The sequence below is a fragment of the Epinephelus moara genome, chromosome 3, assembly GCF_006386435.1.
Source record: "Epinephelus moara isolate mb chromosome 3, YSFRI_EMoa_1.0, whole genome shotgun sequence".
Taxonomy (NCBI): domain Eukaryota; kingdom Metazoa; phylum Chordata; class Actinopteri; order Perciformes; family Serranidae; genus Epinephelus; species Epinephelus moara.
Window position 1 is genome coordinate 18,168,797 of NC_065508.1, and position 27,913 is coordinate 18,196,709.

At 41.1% G+C, this 27,913-nt stretch overlaps 1 protein-coding gene across 2 annotated transcripts in view; it reads left to right on the top strand.

Moving 5' to 3' along the window:
- The window catches only part of klhl13 (kelch-like family member 13), a 48,836-nt gene extending 26,939 nt beyond the window's left edge, over nt 1-21,897 (top strand). For both annotated transcript variants that reach the window (XM_050040629.1, XM_050040628.1), the window contains 6 exons: nt 80-221; nt 2,660-2,792; nt 4,871-5,067; nt 6,681-7,476; nt 12,815-12,928; nt 20,820-21,897. In XM_050040629.1, coding sequence (XP_049896586.1) covers nt 80-221; nt 2,660-2,792; nt 4,871-5,067; nt 6,681-7,476; nt 12,815-12,928; nt 20,820-21,307 — 1,870 coding nt within the window. In that variant the 3' untranslated portion in view covers nt 21,308-21,897. The remainder of the gene's footprint in view (nt 1-79; nt 222-2,659; nt 2,793-4,870; nt 5,068-6,680; nt 7,477-12,814; nt 12,929-20,819) is intronic.
- Nucleotides 21,898-27,913: the final 6,016 nt, after the last annotated feature.

Below are 27,913 nucleotides of genomic sequence, written 5' to 3' on the forward strand. Positions count from 1 at the left end.
TTCCGGAAGCTAAAATTAGATGGAAACATGTTTTTGCTACCCGTTTTGAAGTGAAAACTTGTCTCCCTTTTCCTAATAGATCCCTCGTGGAGGACGACGACGCTCACATGAAAGTTGCTCTGGGCTATGGTGATATGGGCATCTCTGCTCACCTTCAGGCATCAAAGACTGGAAACACTCGTTTTTTCACAAGCAACACGCACAGCTCAGTGGTTCTTCAGGTGAGAGTCCAGTTCAGAATGTTAAGTCATACATCATCATTAGCTGGCAATAATGTTTTCATGTTTCTTTATTGTTCTTTTAGAGGTCCTGCTGAGTGCAGGCTGGTGATGCAGTAATTCAGATTTGTTCCCATTGCTTTTGAAATGAGATCAATCTCTATCCAAGTTAATCTACGCCTACTACAAGACTACAAACTGGTTAATTTGCACAATCAAAACTACGTTGAAGAGCATGGCATGAATTACAGGATAAAATTTTAATAGCTTAGACAATATTCCAGTGATTAGCCAAAAGCTTTTGGGATTTGGTTTCTGTGTAATTTGATATGAAGAGTGAGCACAATAAGAATATTATGAAATGCTGCTGATGGAGAATGTAACAGAAAATAATTCTTTTAATTTTTCATTTTAAGTTCTTGAAGTGACCTACTTTCTTCCCAAAAAATGTGTATATATTTAAAGCAGGAATTAAAGCGCATAGAATCATATTGTTAACACAAACACACCCTCTCATTGAAGTGTATCTCATCTTTTAATGTTGGCCGTGCTCATAAAATGAACAAGAACAACAGCTTCCATGCAGCAACTGAATAATCTATCAGAATAAAACCATTAAGGAGAAGCAGTGAGTTAAACAGTTAATAATTGATGATTAAAAATTGTACATGTTGTAATATATATAATAGATACATGGCAAAAAAATGGAAACCATAATAAGGGATTATTTAGGGCAATTATTCTTAAAAGTTACAGATTTCATCTAACAAAACAAGATACTGTATGACGGCATACACTTCCAATCTGTGCTTGGTGGCCGCTTTAGCGTGTCACTACCAATTTGCATAAAGTAAAAATCAGCCTCAAGTTGTTGTAGTGGATGCTGGCATTGCGCTGTTTGCTGCTGCCACAGCAATGACTGCCCTTCGTCACCAGATCTCATTGAAAATGAATGGCTGTTGGCTGCTTTTGCTGCACATTAATCTCTCGGTGTCAGAGCACAGTAAGGGAATGATAATGATTTTTTCTAGGCCATCCCATCTGATCTTACGCCCTGTAGCCACAGTTAGTTAGCACGTTCATTTAGCTGGTGCATTTGGAAGCGGCACCAACTGAAAATCTCCCATTGATCATCACAGGACTTTGAGTTGTTGTAGTATGCTAATAGATCGCTGCAGGGGGGACTTTTTTTTTTGTAGGCCAACCTGGGAGTTAGCATTTCCATGATTCCCTCAACAAAAAGCCAATGGGATTATTGCAGAAAATAAGCTCTGTGGCAAACAAAAGTTTATGATGCTTAATCTTCACAAATGAACACCACTTTCATGATTTTTAAGGCGTCGATGCAATCGCCAGAAGTAAAAAGCTAACATTAGGCTGTAAATGAACCACACCGTGGTCACATAACTTAATAGTCACCACCACAACAAGGCTGTAAGGGTTGGACGTTTAATGTCCCAGACAATCTCTGTAGTGTCATTTAGCCACAACCACATTTTTTAAGAAATGTAAAAGCATGATGTATTTTAAGTCATAGAATGAAAAGGTAAAAATTTGTTAAGGTAGTGTGAACTGCAGACCTTATTTCAGGCATCAACCAAAAACCCATTCTAAAACACCATTGACTTTGAGACAAGGGACCTGGAAGTGCAAAACCGCTAACTAATATCCGTGTTTTAGGACTCTTTTTTGCAGCACTCTGTAGCATGTTTCAAATGTGTTCTAGCTTGCATGCTATTAATGCTACCTGTTCTGACTGGCTCATAGCTGTGGCAAAAAATGGGATGGAGATTTTCCTGTTTTACTGCCAAAAGCATAAGATGTGGTAGTTAAACAAATCAGGATGCTTAGATAATTGAGTATGTTTGAGAAAATAACAGCCTCATGCTGTATGTGTAGATGGCCTCAGGTGCGCAGCAGCTAAGCGATTAAACAGCGGACACAAACTATGACTCTCCGAAGACTCACTGCAGTTGACTGCATCATGTAAATGAACAGCGCAGCCATTCAAGTCACTAATAACCTCATTGATTAAAGGATAAGGATGGGATTAGTTTTAAATATCAACACTTTCCCTGAAGAGACTCAAAAAAGCAGTGAATTAATCTGTGTAGCCAAAGTCCAATGTACTGCAGCTAATGCCTTTGTGCTTTACAAGTCCCCGCTATGTTGCTACTGTATGCCTTCAAGGGGATAATATACTGTAGCTGTAGCTCCAAACATATAATTCTCTACCAGTTATGTGCAAGAAAACAAGCAGGCCACAATCAGTCTGACGGCACAAGTGGTCACATACCATTTCGGGCCCATGAGCTCACATCTGACAGGCTGCGGTCCAGTTCTAAGGAAAACAACCACTTCATAGTTCAGGTCCTCTAAGCTTGACTCACCAACACTTATCCCTCTCGTGCATCCCTCACCTTACTCCTCTCTCTCCTCAGGGATTTGACCAGCTGAGGATAGAAGGTTTACTATGTGACGTCACACTAGTGGCTGGGGACGGTGATGAAGCTTTCCCTGTACACCGCGCCATGATGGCCTCCTCCTCCGACTATTTCAAAGCCATGTTCACAGGTGGGTCTACAAAGCCTCGCACTGACCAGAGCATCTGCTCAGCAACGGGTTAGGCCATTTTACTGGTACCTGCTATGCTGATTTGTGTAGGATGCGCTCCCTGCTTTGATGCATGAACTTGATTGCTTTATATCTTCCTCCCTCCTGCACTGTATTCTCCCATGAAGCATTTTTTATTCATGAACGTTTCCACGCTTTAACACAGTCGCTGTCATTTTGTATTCTGAGAAATTATTCAAATTGACCTTGTGCACACATCCCTCTAGTAATGTGTGTATTTTCATAACCGCTCCCATGTTATAAAACCAACCTGCTCATTGTTATGCATTCATGTTCATGGTCATTTGTACTTGTAATGATGGTAAATGCGACTTATTAGCCCTTTTGATCTCCTCGGCACACTGTATGAGAGGTAGAAGGGCCTTGAGTACATTTAAATACATGCAGTGTGTGAACGGTATTTTCAGGAATAGCAGATCTGCATTATCAAAAAAATAAGGTACGTTTTTCTAGATAATTTTCATTGCAAGAAGGAAATTAAACTGAAAACATAACATGTTAGATTTTGTGTGTCTTTTTTAACTTAAAGGGACAGTTTATCCCAAAATAAAAAATTGTGTATTTTTCCTCTTACCTGTAGTGCTATTTATAAATCTAGATTGTTTTGGTGTGAGTTGTTGAGTGTTGGAGATATCGACCATAGTGATGTCTGCCTTCTCTTGAATATAACTGAACAAGATGGCACTCATCTTTGGTGTTCAAAGCGCAAAAAAAAAAAAAAAAAAGAAAATACTTGAAAAACTCAACAGCAATGTCTCTTTTCAGAAAAGAAAATACTTGAAAAACTCAACAGCAATGTCTCTTTTCAGAAATCATGACCCAGTTACTCAAGAGAATCCACAGACCTTGTTGTGAGCAGTTTCATGTAGGAACTATTTTCTTTCTACTTGAATACACTGACCATATTAGGAAGCACTGCGTGGAAGCATGGCGTATGCTCGTGACAGTGTGAGATGTAGACATTAACTGCGTCCTCCTCAGCTGAGCTGTAACAATAGCAATTTTAGTGGTGCTATGTGAGCTAGCAGTAGATGCATGTGTCCTTCTGCACGGTGATTCGGTCAATGGGTGTAGTTTGCTAGAGGAAAATAGCTCCTACATGAAACTGCTCACAACAAGGTCTCTGGACTATCTTGAGTAACCAGGTCATGATGTCTGGAAAGAGACATCGCTGTTGAGTTGCTGCCGAGTGCCATTTAGTTCCATAATATTCGAGAGAAGACAGACATCTCTACGGCCGATATCTCCAACACTTGGCAACTCACGCCAAAACAATCCATACTGATCAATAACTCTACAGGTAAGAAGAAACATTTATAACTTTGATTTTGGGGTGAACTGTCCCTTTAAATCCAAGGAAACCTGGTAACACTGATGTGTGTTGGTAAAAGTGACACTTTGATTGGACCTTGTGTTAACCTGTAGCCTATTGGTGTTTATTTTTCATGACTCAATCTTTGATTAGTAATTAAGCACTCCTGTCATTTGCATTAATGAGCACTGAAAGAGAATTTTAATTTTGGAACAGTCAGCGGAGTTACTTTGGGTGTCACAGACAGCAGTGTAAGTATGTTTAGAGATTTGTCAATTAAAGTATATGATAAAAATGAAGAAGCCTCTGCAGTGAGAATGGAAGAAGGGCTTGCTAGGAGTAAGGGGAAACTGTACTTAGAGTGTGGGATAGCTCATTAGTGATAAGGGAGCTGTGTGAGCACAGATGCTGAGCAATGGGATTCTCCCTAAGACCTTCAATCCTTTCTCTGAAGATAAGTCCTTTGACACTGAAAACATTTCATTGCCGTTTACGCACAATGGTGTATGCATCTAAATGAAATAATGCATTGTTTATTTTCAGCTTAATTGAATTTGTTCAGTTAAATACGCTTTATTCTTTAAGTTCTTTAAAAATTCTAATAAACGTGGCTGCCGACAGAGCTGTCAGACAAATGAGATTATGCATGGGTTGGACCACGTGCTAGTGTCTCCTTCTTCTGATCCCCTACTCTCTCCTGATGCAGGTGGAATGAAAGAACAGGATTTAATGTGCATCAAGCTTCACGGAGTTAACCGAATAGGCCTGAAGAAGATCATTGACTTTATCTACACGGCCAAGTTGTCACTCAACATGGAGAATCTGCAAGACACACTCGAGGCAGCCAGCTTCTTACAAATCCTTCCTGTGCTGGACTTCTGCAAGGTCTTTCTTATATCTGGGGTAAGGAGGCAGAAGCACGAGCCGCACAGCTGCACGCTATTGCACAACACAAAGCTATCCTCTAGTGCTGGCCAGCTGTTTAGGGCCATTGGCTGAAATAACTGGATATTATGATTTTAAAAATAATTTCAAATGAAAGCTGCGGTTTATTTCCCTAAATATTGTGGCTTTAAATCATGGAGTGGTATTGGATTAGAGGAGGCAAGCACACACACAAAAGCATATTTCAAGATCGATTAGAGGAAGAAGTAGAAATTGTCAGTCAAGAAATAATGAAGGCAAAAAAAGAAGAGGAGAGCTACGGTTAGGGTGGACAAATTATGATGGGCTAGATCAGCATGCTGATGACTAGTAACCCTCTAGTTCAGGATCTGTCTCACAAAGCTTGCTACATAAAACCCAGAAGAAGCACCTGAAATTCTGAAGAAGGTTAAAAGCGTTTGTATTCAGCCAACTTGACCATTCTGCTTTGCTAGGAAGGCACCAGATAAAATGTTAAAGATGCTCTAATAGAAGATAGCAGCTGTCAGTGTGTATTAACATTTCATTTTGATATAGAAACAGCACATAAAATGGGCAGGATTACCCATATCAATGTGTGTGAACTTTGATGTGTTCTGAAGGTTTGAGCTTGTTTTTACTTTTGAATGCATTGCTAAAATATAACTACAAGCAATTCATGTGGAATTTTTTTTCCAAATGATACTTAGAGGCCATGTTGACATGGTAAAATTGCTTTTTGTCTTGCCAGCAGTCCAAAAACTAAAGGGTATTAAGTTCACAGTGACAGAAAACAGAGCAAAAAGCAAACCCTTGTGTGCTACTCATGTTTTGCCTTATAGCTGCAGACAGTATGTTTATTTGGCTTTGATTGCAACATCCCTCAATGCTAAATCACTGATATTTTTTTTAACTAGAAGGCGTTCTGTCCAAGGAAATGAGTTTATCTATACAAGTTGGGAAGATTGAGTCACTCATCTTCTAAGATTTGTTGTCATCTTAACTCTCGACAATGTCCACATAATCAGGGCTGGTTTACCTCACACACATGTAGCACACAACTGAAGATCGTCCGTGTCAGACCGCTCACAACTGGCAGTACTTCAAAACTTGGTTTGGTTTAAGCAAGAAATGGCACCTGGGTAGAGCGTGCAGGAGGTAAGACATGATGCAAAAAGTACGCTGCAGCTCTCTTGCTGTTTCTTGAAGTAGTCTGACGATAACGGCTTTGGCTGTTACCGACACAAGTTCCCAAATCTTATCTCTCCAGTTAGACATTTTTATTAGTGTCTTGTTGTAAAATTGTACAAATGTCTGTTCAGACATTTCTTCCGGTTTCACACCACTGGCATGATAGAAATGTCATGAACAGCCCCACTTGCTTGCTGTGAATCCTCCGGACAGTCGCCTGCTGTTTTTACACATGGGCTCAGTTGCACATTACACAGAGTTTGTATTAGAATCATAGAAGAGGAAATGTCTGTTCAATGTCCAGTTGCCTTCTCACATATAGCTCCTCCGAATGATGTCTAGATAAGTTCAGGGTTGCAGTGCTTATGTGAAAAGGACTTGAGTTGCAGCTCTCCAAAATTTCGATTTCTCCTCCCCTGCAGGTTTCTCTTGACAACTGTGTGGAGGTGGGGCGCATCGCCAACACGTATAACCTCACAGAGGTGGACAAATATGTCAACAACTTCATCCTGAAGAACTTCCCCTCGCTGCTGGGCACGGGAGAGTTTGTCAAGCTGCCATTTGAACGGTTAGCTTTTGTACTGTCCAGCAACAGCTTGAAACACTGCACTGAGTTGGACCTGTTCAAGGCCGCTTGCCGCTGGTTACGCTATGAAGACGGCCGTATGGACTATGCCCCAAAGCTCATGAAGAACATCCGCTTTCCCCTCATGAACCCACAGGAACTCATCAATCATGTGCAGACAGTGGACTTTATGCGCACGGACAACACCTGTGTCAACCTTCTCCTGGAGGCTAGCAACTACCAAATGATGCCCTACATGCAGCCAGTTATGCAGTCAGAACGGACAGCCATCCGCTCGGACAGTGCCCACCTGGTCACCCTGGGTGGCGTTCTGCGCCAGCAGCTAGTTGTAAGTAAGGAGCTGCGTCTTTTTGATGAGAAAGCTCATGAGTGGAAGGCGCTGGCACCCATGGATGCACCCCGCTACCAACACGGCATTGCAGTCATCGGAAACTTTCTGTACGTGGTGGGTGGCCAAAGCAACTACGACACCAAAGGCAAGACAGCAGTGGACACCGTGTTCCGGTACGACCCTCGCTACAACAAGTGGATGCAGGTGGCATGCCTTAATGAGAAACGAACCTTCTTCCACCTCAGTGCACTCAAGGGACACCTCTACGCCGTCGGTGGAAGGAATGCTGCCGGGGAGCTCGGTGAGTTTATTTCTCTGCTTGTTTGTTTTCCTTTTAAGCAACAACAGACGGCTTTAATTAATATTGTATGAGATTATACACTTAAATATCAAGGAGCAGTAGGAGAAAGACTGTGCAGTCGTAATAAGGCTGCAAGCATACTGACGCTGGTAATCAAGTGTTGTGCCTACACATCATTTGCTGTTTCAACATGTAGCGTGCATAATCTCTGTGTAATTTAATATAATTTAGAGGATGTGCACATTGTCATGAACACCTTAACAATCTAATTTAATCCATGACTGAAGCATTTCAACACATGCAGAAGCCTTTGTGGAGTTTAGCGTTCAGGTTCAGTTCTCACTGTGTCAGAGAAGTTTCATTATTTTTGAGGCTGTATGTTGTTGAGGTGTTGTTTTGGGTCTCATTATATTATATTTATATTATTATCAGGGCTGTGCTGAAGAGTTCAAAGCTTCATTCACAACGTTGACATTGGAATTCTAAATACAACATTCAAAAGCTGCACAATTTTTTTCTTTCACAGTATTTCTGCACAGTTGCAGATAAAGATTAAAGCGAAATAAAGAGAATTAGATTCCATTGGTAGCTCTGTAGGATTGTTACCGACTTGTGACACAAACAAAACATAATAAGGTAAGATAATTTTATTTGCCATTTGTACACCTGCACACAGTCTGGGTACATACATACATTCTTGTGCAACAAACACACATTATCATTTCTGTTGTAGCATAATGTTGCTGTAATCCTAAAGGTGGGATTATTATTTAATCGTTATTGAATCATTATGAAATGTCCGCATTGGATTAGCCCGCTGCCTAGCTGCCTACATGTATTTACGCTGACGACTGATGAGTTATAGTAATTAAAGAAAGTTAATATAATACAAAAAAGACAAATTAAATCCAGTTAATCGCTTTATTCAAATTGTTGGGGTTTTTTGTTTGTTTTTGGAGGATTTTTTAAATTTGAATTTTTTATTTATCTATTTTTTTTATTTTTTTATTTTTTAAGGGTGATGAGGTTGTTGAATTGAAGCGTTACTTAGGAACCTCAATAGAAGCTTCAGATGTAAGACAAAAAAAGCCTTTTGGTACAGCACTAATTGTAGGTTTTGATATTTTTTCACCTAATAATATACACCCTCTAGAATTTCTACTGAGTTGAATGTTCACTGATATTGTCTCAACAATTTTTTTTTAATGATTTAAGTCACAGCGCTGTATCAGATAACACTGAATTTTCGGTCCTGAGACACAGCTGAAGCTGGGTCATGAACCGTACAGGCAGAGAGGATTAAGTGAAAAGTTGTCAGTGATTATAAAGGAGTCGTATCAGATCATCTTTAGTCAGTAATCTGATGCTTTTCATACTTTAAACATCACTTTGTGACATTTGGACTCACAGTTCACCCCTCTGGGAGAAGCGCTTCAATGAAGTGATATATTTATATCTGCTCATTGTAGTTTGGTTGCTGAGTAACCAATCTGGAATCTCTGCACCCGTAACTGTGGACCACAGAGAGGTGCCACCCAATACTTAAATTCAGCTCAGTAACTGCAGCGGAGAGAGGGAGAGGCCACTGTGTGAGCCGTCTTCTCTTCTGGGTTATAATTAGACCAAAGAACACGGCCCCGGTTCACTGCCTGTCTACACAACTGCCTCTTTCTGCTTTACGTTCCACTGCCCTTTCACTGCGTGTGGTTTAGCCTTGATGTTTTTCTGGATGTGCCCAGCCCCTGCATTATATTTGTTTACTCGGAGTAGGTCATACAGGCGTGGTTTTATTGTTATACCTCAAATTCCCTAAAAAGAAAAGCTTAAAACAGTCATGATGGATATTTACAGGAGGAAGCTTCCAATCTTGACGGGTACATTTGGCTTTGTTTTTTTGTTACATAGTCAGACTCCATTTCCAATTAGGCTTTGCTGTGTGCAGACTCCATCTTTTAAGATGACGACAATTACATTTTGGAACAAACTGAGGTGATTGAAAAGCATTAGGGTCTCATTTTTAAGATGTCACTCCTCACTACTCATCTTTAAATATGGGGGTGGGGTAGTTGGTACGTATTTCAGTATAGGTTTGTTTGTGAGACTTTTTATAGATCTTTAAAATACCAATTACAAAATTGTTTACCTCAGTCACACCATCAAGAAGTAAAATATTTTCCTCAAGTGTCCCATGATCATTGACAATTATTCAATAATTGTCAATAATGATTGTCAAGCACAGCACAAATCAATTACAGCAATGTTCCATCCCATTACAGGGTCTTGGCCTCACATGTTGGGAAGCACTGCTCTATGTCACAGAAGTATTTTACATTGTGATTAAAACCAAATACCACCAGCGACCAAGTTGACCCTTGTAGTGCCACATTGAGTCTTGGTGAACAGCCTGCAGGGAGAGATTTATGGTCATTAGGAGAGTGACCTTTTCAGCTGATCATAGAAAAACCTGATAGTGGAGTAAAGTAGCTATTTTTCAATTTAAATTAGTGTACCCATCAATGAAATTACCTCAGATAACAAGCTGTGGTCTCTTCAGGCAATTCAGCAGCAGTCAGAGTTTATACACAGGTCAATTCATCATTTGTTTATTTGAAAGATTTTTAATATTGATGCATTCCCTTCTCAGACCGACCTGCTCTGCATTCATGTAATTCAACCGTGCTCAGTACAAGTATTGTCTCCTAATATGTCTGTTCTACTTCCACTGAGCGGCTGCAAGATTTTGTGCACTGCTCTCAAGGTCACTTTGATGATAGTTGTTGAGCAAGCAGAGAAAGGTATTCACTCATTTTCCCCGCTGAGATTTCCCCAGCTGGCTCACACTGCTTTGTGGTCCTGAGCTCGCTGCTGTATTTTGGAACCAGTATGAATGTTTTTTTAATCTTTTCTTCCAAGTCATTGATTTTAACCATTGATTTGACCAAAGCCTGTAAAAAGTGTTTTTTTATTCTCTGTGTTCAACTGAGATCGCTTACTGTCTTCGTTTATCAATTCACCAACTACTTCTTCTTTTAGCTGCACTCTGTGAAAACAAGATATTTTTTTTTACAATATATCCAGCCCTATTTAAAATACAGTAACTCTTTATCCTGTGATATGCAGATGAGACTTCCCTGAGCCGGAAAGATAAGAAAATAAGTTATCTACTGCCCATGATGCTCTAGTGAAATGTACACTTGTGCTCCTCCTTGTGTCTGCAGATGGCGTTTTGATGCAAAGAGTGAACGGTGCGCACTAGGAATGGGACAATATACAATTTTATCACGGGTTATGATATAAGACACTAACAATAAGTTGATCATTGTGAATTTCCCTTATCAGAATTATTGAGAATATTGTGTCCAGCAGCACCCAAAGAGACTGATAGGCATTGGGCAACCAGCAATATAAGAGAGCATGCATACAGGCTGCATACGCACTAGGGCTGCCCCCTAATTGTCAACCAAGCGTTGGTCGACCAGAAAGGTCATTAGTCGGCAAGATTTCATTGGTTGCATAGTCGCAAGAGAAAAAGAAATAGTTAAACTCTATTAGGAGCTGCACCTTGTCAAAATAAATCAAAACCTATATGACTGGACCATGGGAATTTCAGAGGCCACGCTTAGCAGTCACACAGGAGTCACATTAATTTACATGGCTGGTACCTGCCAACATGTCGGGCAGGAAATCCAAAGTGTGGGACCATTTTGAGAAGGTGAAGGAAAAACCCAAGGTGATATGTAAACTCATTCATCAACTACAAACGTGACATATATGCACCAACTCCAAAAAACACAAAAGATCTTTATCAATCATCTTTATATTTCATATCAAAGGACATGATGTCGTCTCAAATAGTTAAAAAGCCTGGCTCTTTTAAGATTGCTTTTCTCCACTAAAAGGGATGTCACCTAAAAATAATAAGATGTGTGTCCTATCTGCATTCATGCGCGTGGGAACACATTTTTGCTAAGGGGTCCTGCACGGTATAAATGTGCGTTAATCACTCTATACGTACACACCCTTACAGGAGCTAAAGGAAGTCTTCTCAGATGTACTGATATTGTGCATTTCCTCACCTCAGGAACAATTTCTCTTTGGAGCGCATGTGCCAAATTTCTAATATTTCATTTTGAATGGTGTCAGATGTCCAGTTGTCTCTTCGCTGAAGCCACTCATGTTACATTCGTTTCCATCTTTAGCTTGATGGCAGTGCCCCCTGCAATGGAAGTCTCTCGCCTTCAATATATTTTATGGATCAAAATGCAGCTCTGAAACAACTGTCCTGGCGATTTCCTGGTCTCTCTCAGCCTGTTCAGCCTATCCATGCTTTTGATTAGTTCCTGCCTGATTAGGCAAATCTCTTCCCAAGATTAATGCCCCATGTGCTGACCCCGACCCTTGCCCTTTAACCTGACATGATGACATTATCGTTAGCTGTTTAAAATTTAAAGCAAATGTTCAGATAGCCCATTAGTATGGTAAAATACCCAATTATTTACACACTGTATTGTTCCACGTCTTGTCTCTGGGCTGTGGCTCAGAGGTAGAGCAGGTCGTCCACGAATCGGATTGAAGTGTCCTTGGGCAAGATACTGAACCCCAAATTGCTCACGATGGCTGTTCCACCGGTGTGTGAGTGCAAGTGAAAGTGAATGAGTAGCAGGTGGCACCTTGTTTGGTAGCCTCGGCCACCAGAGTGAATGTAACGTGTAGTGTAAAAGCACTTTGAGTGGTCGGAAGACTAGAAAAGAACTATACAAGTGCAGTCCAGTGATAAAAATATTTGTTTCTTAACAGCCTTTTCAAGAGTTTTAAGATTATTATTGGGATAATATTGTGAATCACAATTATTTTGGCTGGGATAATCATGACCTTCATGTTGTCCCACTCCTACCACACACGCTCTTGGTGTAATTTTAAGTTATAACACTACATAGAAGCTAACATCCTTGATTTGAAGATCCCTTGATGCAGTCACAACGCTTTTCCAACCCCACAACAGACCTACAAGTTGATGGACCCTGGCTTCTTGTTAAGGGGTCATTCACCTATAAGCATCACTCCTGAATCCCAGCGTCCCTATTCCTGTTTCTCACAGATTTTGTAAAACCATCCCCAGGGGCCACAAGATAAAGGATCTTACTTACACTCTCCCCATTTCCTGTGCAGTCAGTGCATTCAGTGCTGGTGGGGTTGAAGGGATGTGTACTGTGTATTTAAATCCGTGTTTTAGCTCCCACGCTGAGAACCTCCAAGGCCTCATTTGCTGCTGTTTGTCCTCCTTAGTTGTGTCTTGACCTACTTTCTACTAATACGTTCTTCCGTCTTTTTCTTCAAGCTACTGTGGAGTGCTACAACCCAAGGACAAATGAATGGACATATGTTGCCAAAATGAATGAACCACATTATGGCCACGCTGGGACAGTGTATGGAGGTTATATGTATATTTCAGGTAAGTAAGTTAATCTGCAATCAGCCCAAAATAAAGAGGCTAATGTTGTGTGAGTGTGTGGTGAAAATAGATCTCATGTCTTCAAGTCATAATTAGAATGAGTTTCCGTGCATTGTGATTTCCAATTAGATTTTTTTTTTCTTCCCCAAGAAGCAAACAGCTGATTACATCTCATGACACGCGAGGCCATAAAATCTAATCAGTGGTTTCCTCGTCTGATACCTTCTCTCCAAATCAAGCATTGCTACGAGTCATCAAGAGATTTAAGATTCAATTTGTGATTGACACATGCATAATAGGGCTGCAGGGGGAAGAGGGGGTCACACAAGTTAAACACAATTCAGTATTATAAAAATGGATTGAACATGAATTTGGTATTCAGATTTTTGACAAGTAGTACATACAGTACATTCGAGGGTTTAAGTTGTCAGTCTGTAATAAGATTTGTAGCAGTATGCTAATGCTACACATTTGTGCCTTTTTCAACTTCTTATTAAAAAAATGTCTTTCACACTTGCACACTTTTACAAATCCTTCCTCACACTCTCGACTCATCTGTGCCAAGCACGCAGGTGAAGTTAGTTTAAGTGTGCAAGGGTTCAATGCGTAGGTCAGAGGGTGGACACTGAGATCGCTCCTTAGGTGTCACCTCGATGCTCGTTCACTTCGTAGGATTGAAAACAAATCCTGCATTATGGAGATGAGCCCTAGTTTCTCAGTGTGACTAATCCAGAGCGGTGCTACAAAGGAAGGGGATGGGAGGGGCGGGAGGGAAATTGGGAAGGATGAAGCAAAGTAGAGGACTGAAGCCTGTGTAGGAGGTGTAACACAGAAGAGCCTGTGTTAATCCCTCCTGGCCGTGGGTACTGTCAGCGTTCTACAACACATGAGAGTAAACAATGTTCATAAACATTACTGGAGGGTTCCAGCTGTGTACATTTGTTTTCTATTTTTTTTTCTTGTGCAAAACAGAGGTAGAGAAGAAAAACAAGGAAGCAGAGAGTCATCCATACCCTGAATATAAAATAAAACAGCAACATGACCAAGTTATCTCTAAACACACATTGCAGTGTATAGGTTCACCAGTTATTTTGTACAAATCCCAGTTCAATTACAGACATGTAACCAGTGGAGCTCGATAAAGTGAAAATCTGTGAACACACCACCAAAGGAATAAACATCAGGGGCCGGTTGCATAAAGCACTTTACTTCAAGATTTTCCTTTAAATCCAAAATCGATCGCCCAAAACATCCCTAAGTGTTCTCCTTAAGGTTTCCTTAAGTTTTTCTCCTTATCTTGGACTTATACTTAAGGAATTACTTAAAGTTTGTTAAACCGTTTCACAGAAGACCTTAGCAACCTCTGTCTGCATCTTAACAGCAACATGGCTGAGTTTATGGTGAAAAAGTAGGCTACCCATGATGCTCGAATACTGGATGAGAGCATCCTCTCAGGTGAGTTTAAGGGGTGGAGCATAAGTCATTCTTCATGGGGACAGTGGTTGTTCGTGTCATTCGTGGCTAATGACGCCATTCAGAAATCCTGCCAACAGATCTCAGGCAAGTGGTCTAACTTTCCAAATTGTATAACTGTAACATCGCAGGCTATATTCACTTCTGTTCTACTTATTAAGCTTTTATTTACTCATCTTTTCACTTGATATTAATAAGATTTGTAATGTTTGTTATAATTGAAAAACTCTAATGATTATTAAACAAACCAAATTGTTCAGATGCATGCTTAAACTTAAATCAAAATGAATTTAATATAACAGCAATGACAGGTAGGCTATCACAAGCGCAAGTTCAAGCAAAGAAATGGTCTCCGTGGAAACAGTAGAATTTCACTGCTGTAAAATCGCTTTCAGTGCAGTAAAAGCCTTAATGTCTGTCCTTGACTAAGGAAACCTTTTAAGAGATTCTGTGCAACACCCTTAAGTAATTTTCTCAGCTAAGGAAAAACTAAAACTTAAGTGTCATACTGAAGGTGCTTTGTGCAGCCTTCCCCCAGCTGTTTAAGTGGTGAATCAACTACAAGTAACAGTGTCAAAATTTCAACTCATGCTGTTGTGGGTCCATGAACTGTTTGAAGAGGTGGTATCCTCGCTGAGTTAACATACAGACACATGAACAACATCGACATCTTCTTTGCACTAGTCCTGACACGCTGTACTCGAGGTGCTGGCAAATAAAAATAAAATATTGAAAACCTCATTAGCAGTGGTATTAAGCTTATTTACAGTGTAAGGTGCTGACCAGCATGCACACTGTTTTATTAGACACACTCCCTGATTTTGATTACTGTGCACACAACCAGTGAATTTAATTTCATAATCCACAGATCTCATTATTTTTCCAAATCTTTGACTTTATTATGTAGTTGTATACACATTACCTACAATATTAGCTCCACTTATCTTTATGTTTTAGCTCCACATAGTAAATCCCACAGCTGATATACAGTAACATGTATTTGTATGTTCTTTGTGTTTATCTTATGAACAATTTGTCAGTTGATTGTTTTTTGTTTTGTTATTAATGTGCTGCATGATTTGTCACTGTGTGCACGCATGTGAGGAACTTAACAGTGCATGCAGCCCCTTTTTTAATTTGATTTTAATAATAACTAACTGGTAACAGTCCAAAAACTAATAACTAATGTCATACATGATTACTATCATTGTTTATATAAACAAAAAGCAAAACTTTAATAACATTTTTAATTAGTTAGTGTCTCACTTGGGAAGCAAAAGAAGTGTGGCATATTTGGGACCACAGGATTTGGCAAGTGTAATATTACCGTGCGTGGAGCGGAGATGAAAGGCACATTTTCACTTTTTAAAATAAATAAAGTGAAATGATGAGTAACAAAATGGTCACGGACCGAGCTAATCTGCTGGTACCCAGCTGTTTTTTAATCTTTTTGCCTCGGGCTGTACTCTGTAGTACATAGTATTTATTGCACACTCGTTTTGATATTCTAATGGATTCCTTTTGTATTGGTTTCATGTTTCAGCGATGCACTCAATGGCGGGCCAATAGCCTGGAAAATTTCACCGACACAATGTCATGCTTTGTACCTGCAGCAGCTAATACTACACGCGGGGGGGGAAATCAACGTTTGCGTGTTACAGCACAAAGCTGGTAAAGCAGTTCTGCGAGTACAGCTGTGGGTTAGACACATGCATAATGGCTCATATGAAAACTGTAATAGGCTGAAGTGCTTTTAGGTACAGAGCGTTGCCCATTAGAGGAATTTTGTTGCGCTGAGGCCCCACTGTAGCACCCACAGTCTCGGGGGTTACAGTCTTGCTGTGCAAGGTGACCCATACTGAAGTGCAGTTCTGTGTCCGTCTGTCACAGCAGATCAGGTCACATTCTCCGGCTGTGCTGCTGCGCTGTCTGAAGGTATTCTGTCAGCTGGATGAACCTGACAAAAGCACTCAGCCCACAGACCATCACCGCTCAAGTGGTGTGGCAGAGTTCAGACATGAGTACTGAACCAGCACAGAGCCACACAGCCTCCGGTTCACCGTCTTACCTGAGAGATTAAGGTCTGTGTGAAGGTCCGGTGGTCTCACAGTTCAGACCATTTTTAGTTATTTACTGACTCATGTGGACTCATCTAGCAAGGACACTTGACTCGCTGAGTAATTTTGACTTGAGTGTATGACAGCAGAGTCTCATAGTCTAGAGTTGTTGTTACTATTTGTGATTATTTTAAATTACTTTTAAACTGATTTGCAGTCATCATAGCATGACTACAGGATTTTTGAGGCTGATACTCATATTGATTTTTGGGAGTCCCTTATGTAGGGCTTGGCAATTAATCAGTACTATTTCTAGTGACTGCCAAGCCCAAATCCCTCACTTTCAGCCAGGCTGTGGCACGTTTAGTTCACCTCAAGCCTGTTTTTCAGTCGAATTATATTCAAAGTTCAAGATAATCCACTATTAAAATTACAATGTTTTTTTCCAGGTTGAATAAATGGGCATTGTTTCCAAAGTCACTAGCCCCTTTTACACTGCCAGATTTTCCGCGAATGTTGGGCCGTTTTGCCGGCAAGCTGCGAGCGTTGAGACACACACAGAGCCGGATTGGCGAGTTGATCCGAGGTGCCCAATTTTCCGCATAAAGTCAGAATATATGTGTCCATTCTTCGATTACCCACTAAGTTATTTGTATTCCTTAAGTTTGTAAGGGTCCACCAACCAAAAGAACCAGAAGTGTTTTTCATATAAAAATTAATCCAAGTTATGAATATTGTTTAAACAAAATAAAGTGTTTTGTTGGTATGCCGGGTGCCAGTATCCTCGGGTGCTGTAAAACAGGTGTCACAACATAACACATAATTATTGTTATTCAAAGCCTGATTTTTATACAATTAATATTCAGACTGTTTCAAATAAACAAATTTGATCATATTTCCCATCTTTGCTGAGCAACAGTTCTGTGTAAAAGGATTTAAAGGCCTGTCCCTTTATATAGGCCTGTTGAGTTTAGTGATTTAACCAATTGATAGCCCAGGCCACTAATTGAAATTTTACGGTACACTAAAATAATTGTGATTATGATTTTTGCTGTAATCAAGCAGCCCTACCCTTGTGTGTATTTTGGATTATTATTATTGTGACCAAGATGCATACTGAGTGGAACTGTTCGCCTTTTGAAATATTAACCTGCCTGGTGGACAGCAACCATGACACTGTTTCTCTGGCATTTTACTGCCACTTCTTGTTAATTACCAGCAAATATATATACTCACATATATCTACAATATGCTAATATCAACACTTAGTTTGGCTGATTTGTTTCTCTAGCTCTAGTACTAACATTTAAAAATTGCACTTCAGCTGAGAAAGAAGTTTTATTTTGTTTTCTAACTTGTCATAGTCATCATGTATCATGAGGAACTCTTGTCAGAACTTTGGTGCAGAAGACACAAGCAGTAGTTGATGATGTGACTTGTTTGTGAGCATTCCTGTGGTCATTAGCAGGTTGTCTTTGTGGACAAGATGAACACTCTTGAGTTATTGTTGCTGTTGTTGTTTTTTTGGCTCTGATTTTTTTCTCTCCAGACTGTGACTAAGTTTCATATAAAAAATGGTTAGTTTTTTTTTTTTTTTTTTTTTGCTACAAGGCTGGAGATTGTTAACTTTAGGTTTAAAGATACAAATGATTTGCAGAGAATTCCATTAGTGCACGGGGTGATGCACAACCTGAGTGAGGGCCGTCTCAGATGCTCATTAGGCATTTTAATGTATTTGAAAGAGAGCTGGTTTGTTATGGCCGTTGTTAGATTTTTTTAGTTGAAATGGCTTCATAGCAGTGCTTCTTAATTAGATTATTTTATGCAGAAGAGGGCAGCGGTCTGCAAGCGTTCTCGCCACCTGATCATTTTTGAAACATTGTGACATAATGGCAGCTCCTGCAAATAATGTGAGGTTTGATTAAGACTGTCGGAAATCACAGCTTATGTTGTCTGCTGTGCCATTTTATTCGAGTGTCCAAATTCTGTCCATGGCATGCTCACTGTTTTATGTGATTTTACAGAGGTGAAAATTACTGTTGTGTGACTCAACCTTTTTCAATAATGACCCAAAATGTCTGAAGCTTCAATTTGCTGCTCACTATAGAGAGTAATGACTGTGTGTTATAAAGGGAGCAATGGAGTGATTTTAGACACGGCTGAAATTTGATTGTGAAATCTCATAATCCAGCCTTCAACACCTCGTTTCCACTTACGTATGTGTACAGAGACGAGGCATCCGGACGTCCAGTCATATGGGAATCTTTGTGATATCCGATGTGCCTTCAAAATTCCTCCCCTCCGTAATATTGTGGTCCAGAATTTGCCTCCAGTACGTTAAAAAATTGAACTTATGTGGTGGAGGCTGTATGACAGTGTGCTAGCTAAGCTAACGGGCTGTTTTATTCAATATTCTGCTGAAATATGGTTATACATTACGAGTCATACAGATTGTCAGTATGACTTGTTCAGCCGTTCATACGTCTTTTTAATTAAATATTTCACAAAACATGCCGCATCCTTGGCAGGCCAACATATTCATTTATTTGTTACCATGCAATATTGGTCCTGTTTCTGTCCCGGTAATGTTCCAAGCATCTATTCCAAACTACTGGATGGCGAAAATCGGACAAAAATAGCCTCTCTCCCATGGCTACAGGTAGTTGGTAAATGCACCTCCTTGCGTTGGACACTAGAGGCATCATTCTCTATATATTACGGCTCTACGGACACCAAACACATTCGTAAGTGGAAATGAGGCGTAAAAGGCGGCGAGATTTGGCTGTGGAGAAATAAAACCTGAATGGGGACTGTAACAGAAAAGCACTGCATTTTTTAGCTTGATCTGACAAGTGAAAAGAGGAAGCCAAGTGACTTCACTTGCATTCATAATGCACTCAGAGCTCACTGTATGTTAATGTCGATCCATATGTTCCCTGCCGTCCTACAGAGAAATGAAGCAGTTCCCACTGTAGCTCGTCTCTAGCTGTGTGCATCCGTAAGGGATTTAAGCGCTCATTTGTTTTTACAGAAACAAGCACAGTGGTTGTAATTCATGCGTCTGGACACTCTTCATCATTATAGGGTATTTTTGGAATATGCTGAGGCCCCTTTTCCTGCTTCACCTCTGTGTCTATTCTCCGTCTTCTCTTTGGGTCCCGCTTGTGCCGGCACTGATTCAACCAACCAAGCAGGTCACTGGTTTTACGAGGGGACTCTACAGTTATATCTACGTGGCTGAACGGGGTCATGTTTTTAAACGGCCCGTGTAGCAGACAATACAAACAGTAACCCAGTCTGTCCTGCGCTGTCCATGGAAGGGCAAACGCTTTTAGCATGTCTCTCTCAGATAGGCTCAATTTGGCTAAACCTTGTCCGCTCTTAGTGTCTCACTAATGGCACTGATTAGACATTAGGATACCGGGATACTGATCAGACATCACTGTATCAGGGAAAGGCCAAAGCCCTTGAACTGAATCAGAATAGCAGCAAGGCCTCTCGAGAGGAATTATAAGGACCTTACGTCGGCTCCAGCACTGTTCCCTTGTCAGGATTTTAATAGCAGACTCGCCCCGTGGACTACTTGGATAAAGAAAATGGATAGTCAGGCTATCTTTGGGTTTGATCAGTTAAGGAGGTGCAGCATCACAGATCTGAGTCATGGCAGCTGAATAGACAGCTTAGGCCCCAACAATAAACCGAGCACACGATCACTGGGCAGCAGCAAAAGAGGGATTCTGCCTCTATTCGGCATGCTCTGCAAATCTTCTCCGCATTTGCTCCTAGTCACTCTGCCTAAGGGGGGGAGGGGTGGGCTGGCTTCCACCCAAATGCATGCTGGGATTGTGTTCCTCTTTATTTTAAGCCTTCCCTGTAGACATGTCCTGTTTTTTTGTTTTTTGTTTTTTTCCTCCCCACTTTCCCTCGGCTTTTTTTGTGTCCCGCCGTCTACAGTCTGTTTGTGTGTATGCGCATGAACGTTTTGTAATAGTGTTCCTCTTTGTACCGAGCGCTCGTCATCAGCATTATTTCACAGTGCAGAAAAGAACATTGATGTCACTCCTGTTTGTTCAATTACGGTTTACCCGGTGTATTGGTTGTTGAGTTTGCGTCAAGGTTTGAGAAATAGAGATCAAGAAAAGGTGAGAGCTAAAAATGTGCAGACTTTGTCCTGGTTCTTGTTCTTCATAATGTTCCGGTGTTATGGCTGGTGCTCCACTTGGCCTACATAAATAAATGTAGGTTGACATGGGTGAATGAGTCACAGGTAGGTCTGATTGACAGGCCTACAAAGCTGCTTTTACTCCCCCAAATGATCAGTGTGGAGGCTAATTTGCGCTCTTTTTTCCTTCTCGCTGCAGGGGGAATCACTCATGACACTTTTCAGAAGGAGCTGATGTGCTTTGACCCAGATGCAGACAAATGGACTCAGAAAGCACCCATGACGACGGTGCGCGGCCTCCACTGCATGTGCACGGTGGGCGACCGCCTCTACGTAATCGGGGGCAATCACTTCCGGGGCACCAGCGACTACGACGACGTGCTGAGCTGCGAATACTACTCCCCTGCCCTCGACTTGTGGACTCCTATCGCAGCCATGTTGCGAGGCCAGAGCGACGTGGGCGTGGCTGTGTTTGAGAATAAGATCTATGTGGTGGGCGGCTACTCGTGGAACAATCGCTGCATGGTGGAAATAGTACAGAAGTACGACCCCGAGAAGGACGAATGGCACAAAGTGTTTGACTTACCCGAGTCGCTGGGCGGGATCAGAGCCTGCACACTCACAGTTTTTCCCCCTGAGGATATCTCGGGCTCCCCCTCCAGAGAGTCGCCCCTCTCAGCACCTTGATGAGTAAAGGGGGGGAGCCCGGCTCATACCCCCGTGTCCCCTCGCCCACTCAACCCCCTCAACAAACACTCCTTATAGACATTGTTTGCACTTCCTCTTCGGACTACATCTGTACTGCATCCCTAAGTATCCCCGAGTCCACCTCCCCCAAAGCTGTGCAGAATCCCCTCCCTAAGTGATTACACCTACGTACCGATATGGTTTGGCAACCTAATTACATGTTAATGTTGCATACTCGGTATATTTTGGCAGGAAAAACCTTGACTTGAAAAGTGACTTTGCAAATCAACTTTTCTACCTGATGTCTACAAAGTTTTCTTATGTCTCGTTTTCTTTAGGCGTTCTACCTTGAGATGTTGACTACCGCACTGACTCTCTCTTCTAGTCTATGCCAGGTTAGATGCAGGTGACTCCAGAAAGCAGAAGCGTAGGGACGGATGAGCTCCAAAAACACAGCCGGTTTTTAACTCAGGGGTTGGCCCAGGCCCCGTCTACGTTGCTCTCTTACAGTTTCAGTTCTTTCCTGCTATTGCTATGAAACTGTTAACAAAATGGTGTTTTCTAAATTTAATAAACATGATTTTGAAAGTATTTAAAATGTTGTCGTCTTTGCTGACAGCAGCAGACTCAGGCCACAATTTAAAAGCGGAAGTTGTTTGAATGTAGGGACCGGACAAAACATCTTCATCATGCATACAACTGTGTAATTCATGTCAAACTTTGTGCATGTTGACCCTTCTCAAATAATAGAATGTGATCTTGTTGTTATATTTTATTGTTCTTATATTTTTTATTCTGATACCAGTATCTGAAATGCCTCCTTACTGCTGGATGCTGGATTGGGTATCGGCGAGTACACACATCTATGTACCAATCTGATACCATGTAGTTTCTCTGATAATTAATGTAGATGACACCTGGATAAAACAGCAGTGGTCCAGGAAATCACTTCTTCTTCCCCACTCTAAAACAGTAGCCTACACAGCAAGTGCCACTGGCAACTGCTGTTTTAGTGCGGCAAAGAAAAATTGATTTCTGGTAACGTTAGCCGTTAGCAACATGTCAGATTAGATAATAAAAGTTCTGTAAAGCTTGTGTGTGTGAGAGAAAAGGAGAGTGACAGAGAGGAGGGAGAGAAGGTGGAAGTTTAACCACTGCAGGCAGTGTTTTCTTAAGTTATTAAGAAGCTGCTTTGTCACTGTTGGACAATTGATATTTTTCTAGTAAGTTTACCAAACGTATTGCATCACTGCTGCTAATAATAAGGTGATGGATGGAAGTATTAACGTCTCTCACAGGTCAAACACACATATTCACATATTTGCGGTTGGTAAATCAGTCCTAACAACATGTTTTCATCTCAATTGTTTTGTGGTTTGCTTCAATGTAAGAAGGAAAAAGTACTGGATATCATAAGTACTGTAACATGTTTGTTACCCTCCTCACATTTTTCAGAATTAATTAATATTCCTTGGGCTGGATAGAAAGCTCTGGTGGGCCGGATGTGACCCGTGGGCCACCTGTTGACAATCACTGTTCATTCTCTGTATGTATTGTTCATGTTCTACAAAAGGTTTACCCTGAGCTTTGCAATACAACAATAGTATTTATTTCTCAATCCGGATGTTGTACGTTGGAGGTTCAGGATTCAACTGTCATGCATTTAATCGCAACACCAAGAGGATTCATAATAGATACATTTTTGTCCTCCCCTCAAACTTTATCTTTTATAACTTTGTAATGCAATGGTATTGGATCTGTACCCGGAATCAGCCGGTTCGCAAGTTCAAAAATTGCTATCGGAAAGGAAAAATCGTTCTGGCATAGTATTGCGATATTTTTGTGTGGCAATATCATCACACAGTGCAGTGCAGTGAGTATTATTTTTTTTATTATATAAATTATTAATATTAGAAATACTTATTAAACTTTAGGTAGCCTACTAGAATAACATAATAAATTGCTTTTTCCGTCTACCAGATACATTTCGCTGCGACAAAAAAATGGCTGAGGTGAGATGAATAGACTAAAAGCTTTATCTAAAGTTGAGAAAAGGTAATAAATCACAATATTTTTTATCGTGATACTCAGCATATCGCAACATATTCATAATCGCAATAACATAGTATCATGATAATATCGTATCATAGATCCTCCTAGTGGTCATTGTTGACTCAAGTGCAGCCTTCTGACTCAAAGACGTGGTCAGCTGTGAGAGAAAAGCTGGCCTCCGTTTTTATTGTTGTAACTTTTGACTGTAAAGAATGAGCTCTAGTGTGGAGCAATGGTTAACTTGCTTCCTGTTATTACAAGATGACACAGCACAGAGTAAAACTGTTAATCGGGCCACAATCAAGAATTGATCACTGCCAGTAAAAGTAAATAACTGGATGTGTCTGGCATAAGGGGTAAAAAAAAATCTGTCAGCTATAGTGTGTGTGAGTCCAACTGTTGAAAGCACTGAGTGGCCTACCAGTGACAGTATGCTGCTGACCAGTGTTAACTGGATAACTGGTGCTTCACCGCTGTTGCCTCTCCTCCTGGCAACAAGACAGACGGTAACGTCGTCCACAATCTGCCCACCTGTTCCCGGCCGATTAAAACCCTTATTAGCAGCATATGGTGTCCGAGACGTCTGCTTCATGCTGCGACCAGGAACAAAAGATTTGTGTAATCATCAGGTGAGTTTGGTCTGGGCCTTTAAATCCTCATTATACTCTCATTATATCGTATTAATGAGACGCTGCAGTGGTGCCTCTGATTCCTGTGTTGTTCATAGCAACAAAACCTCAACTCATAGCAGGTTGTTTTACATAACGTCTTAAATTTATGACCTGGACAAACTCTTATATGTTACATTTCCTTTTTTAAGGCCATATTGTAACTTTTGCATGTCGTCTTCCTTCCTTCATGGAGTCTTGTTTTTTGTGGTGCTTTGTCACGTTGTTTTGAGAAGGCCTACGTTAATACCTTTTTTGTGACATTTCAAAAGCTCTATTTTGTGCATCGGCTTATTGTTAAGTCCTTTTGACGAAACGGTTTGCGTCATTTAAAAATAGGCCGTTTGTAATCCTTTAATGGAAAGCCACTGAATGAACAGAGGAGCCAAAATGTAACGGGCTCAGCTGCTGGCAAACGCACACATGACAGAAGGCGGTGAAAGGGCAGGAATTTAGTGCCATCTTTCCCAGGACATTACACCCAAAACAAATCCCACACTGTTGACCATCCACCCCGTGTATCACCTGGACCTGAAGGCATTAGTGCAAGTCAGAAGAGAAGACGAGGAGTGATGCTGCAGATAAATCACCACAGCAGTGATGCTGGCTGGAAAAGTAGGATGAGACGGTGAAACAGCTCCAGTTAGGCCAACAAAGGACTGAAAATATGTTGCCTGTCTTCCTCTCTGCATTTTTGGCAATGAACGGATTTCACATTTGCCAAAATATGTGGCCACATACAGTCTGTTACTGAGATACATCATTATTATTAGTGTGTGTTAAAGAAATGTGTACTGTTTGAAGCAATAAAATGCCTCATTAAGACTCAGAGATATGATGATATAAATGTAAATGTGCCAGCTGTTGGAGATGTTTACATAGTATTTGTCGTGTTGCGTGCATCTCCCTATTATCTCTGGATGTATGAGGTCACTGTAGGTTGATAAGCAAATCAATGCAGGACTGCTTTATAGGAAATTGGATTTTGTAGGCATGCTAGCAGTATAGCTTTAGGGATGGCAATATTGGTCTGTTGGTCCTCCACTTTAAGTCCAGACTGAAGTATCTCAACAATTATTGGATAAATTGCTGTGACATTTTGTACCAATGCTCACTGTACCCGGAGGATGAATCCTAATAACTTTGGTGTTCCCCTCACTTGACTTATAGCGCCACCATGAGACCTAGAAGAAATGACTTGTTTCACCATCAGGAGTTGATCAATTTGGTCCGATAACATCTACAAAGTTTAAAAGAGCTGCAATATTAAATTATTTTATCCCCACTCAAGTTAGTGGAAGGCTAAATTAGCTGCGCAAGTCATGAAAGTTTGTGGTGTGCTTGCTCTATGGCCCCAACGATGCAGATGACTCGGGTAATTTTACTTCAACTTCAACTTTATTTTGTCCCTAGAGGGAAATTAGTTGCACAGCAAGTAAAAACACACATAATGACACGAACGAGAAAACACATAAGAATATAAATACTCCACTCTAAATAAGTATTTGGTACTGTAAATATACCAAATACAGTGATCTGAAACAACAACCATCAATATCAGCAACAACACCATCACTATCACACATCACATGATCATAACGAGAATAACAGCCAGCCAAAACAGAAGCCTCAGTACTAAGTTTGACTCTTTCACTGCATAGAAATTCTTTCATTCATAGAAATGTGAAAATCTGCAATGTCATCACAATGTTACATTTTTGAGCCAAGCGGGAACTCGCAGGTGGGGCCAGTGGGAGGAACACCACTGTGCATATTCAGTTGGCCACGCACTAAAACAAGGCGGCAGGTAGGCTGGTTAGCATCGTCGCCTCACTGCAAGAGGGTTCCTGGCTCAAACCCAGGGTGGGGGAGCCCTTCTGTGTGGAGTTTGCATGTTCTCCCTGTGTCAGCATGGGTTTTCTCCAGGTACTCCGGCTTCCTCCCACAGTCCAAAGACATGCAGGTTAATTGGTGACTTTAAATTGTCCAATTGTTGTCTGTGTCTATGTGTCATTTTTTTTATTTATTTATTGGCATATGCACCAGGCAAGCAGCTCCTTTGGAACGTTTAGGTACCATCTTGGGGTCTGGGATCTAAACTGGACCCCAGAATCTATGGGCTTAATGTGCCACTGAGCAAATTCACAGGAATGAACGGAGCCCTGCCTTGAATGCTGTATCCATTTCACTTTATACATCCATATCAAACACCTGCAAATATAATGCCGTCCCATCAGCCTCAGCTGCAGATTGAGTTTACTGTTAATTATCAAATGGTGGAGATGGCAAATATTATTCGTACCAAACATCAGCATTCTAGCATTATCATTGTTATCCTGCTGATGTTAGCTCGAAGCTTCTCTGTGTTTAAGTAGCTTCATCCTCACAGAGCTGCCAGCACGGCTGTAGACTCTTGTCTCATATGATTAATGCATTAGGGTGATGCAGCGCCTCCATTTGTCAGATTTTAAATCAGTTTCTAAACTGACTTCCTAACAAATTACTGTCCCGTCATATATATATATATATATATATCTCCATACTGCAGTGTGAAATAACTTTTACCATGATGAAGGATTTTATTCATGCCACCCCTCTACCTCAGTGTGAGCATTGTTCCAGCAGTCAGGCCAGACAGATTGCAGTCTGAGTTTTACAATAGCACTCAGCTGTCCTCAGACATATTTTAAAGCATTAATTGATTTTTAAATGGATTTGAGAAAAGATATTCAAGCGCTGACACTTTAATGAATCTTCTCTGACTGTGCAGAGTACTTTAAGGACACACCAGACCAAAAAAAAAAAAAAAAAAATCCACCTCAGCATATCAACTCTCTTTGCAGCGATGCAGCACATGATGTTCCAGATCCAGCGTGTAATTCCTGCCACATGGTTGCATTGTTTCCAAGCCAATGTCAATATTACATGACGCAGAGCTTTGTGTGTCCTGAAGACTGAAGGCTTGGATTTTTAATGAACAGTGTGTCCTCGGTGCTAAACCAAAGAGAACTGGAGCAAGAAATTACAAGCGTTCACCACTCCCCCCCCCCCCTCCTCCTCCTCCTCCTCCTCCCCTCAGCTTCACTACCTGTGTTCCTCAGCGGATTTCACCACCACTGAAGGGGCACGTTCACTTGATTCATGAAGCAGATAAAAGAGGTGCGTGTGGATTACAGCCTGACTCTTGACACAGCGCACATTTGCGACTCGGTGTGTCTCCAGACAGCTCCTCCTCTCATCTCATCCCAGCCAGAAAATGACCTAGTTTCTGCAGGCTGCTGGGTGTGTTTACATACACAGCACACTGATGACATTGTCAGTCAGACAGCATCGCTCTCAGCAGTGAGGAGAGGGATGCTCTTACAGTAACTAAAGCTCCAGTCCGCCTCCTATCATGATGAAATACTCTGCAGAGCCACAGATCCCTGCTGTCCTCTGACTGCATGCATGATGGTGTTAATGGCTATTGATCCTTCTGGCTGGCAGACGGCCAAGATATCCTGATGTTGCTCCTGCTAGATATATTTATTTTCGCACTGAATCACAAGCTGCCTTCTGTTATTAGACTCCCTAAAGGTTTCAGGTCTCGGAAAAGGTTTACATCTCTCTCTTCTCTTTCTCCCTCTCATCATGAATATTCAGAAAAGGTCAAGTCCTTGCTCTCCTCTCGAGCTCTCTATCCCCCCGTGACTGTGTCCTGAATAATCTGTCCCTGATTCATCTCTTGTTCCAGTGCTTGTTCCTGCCCCAGCTGTAGTGTTTTTTGTTTTTTTTTCATTATAACAGAGACGGGAGGGGTAATTGGGATTTGTTTTGTTCAACATCTGGCCATGCATCAGTCCTAGATTCTAGTTTATGCCTCAGTTGTATCTCTGAAGGTATTCTG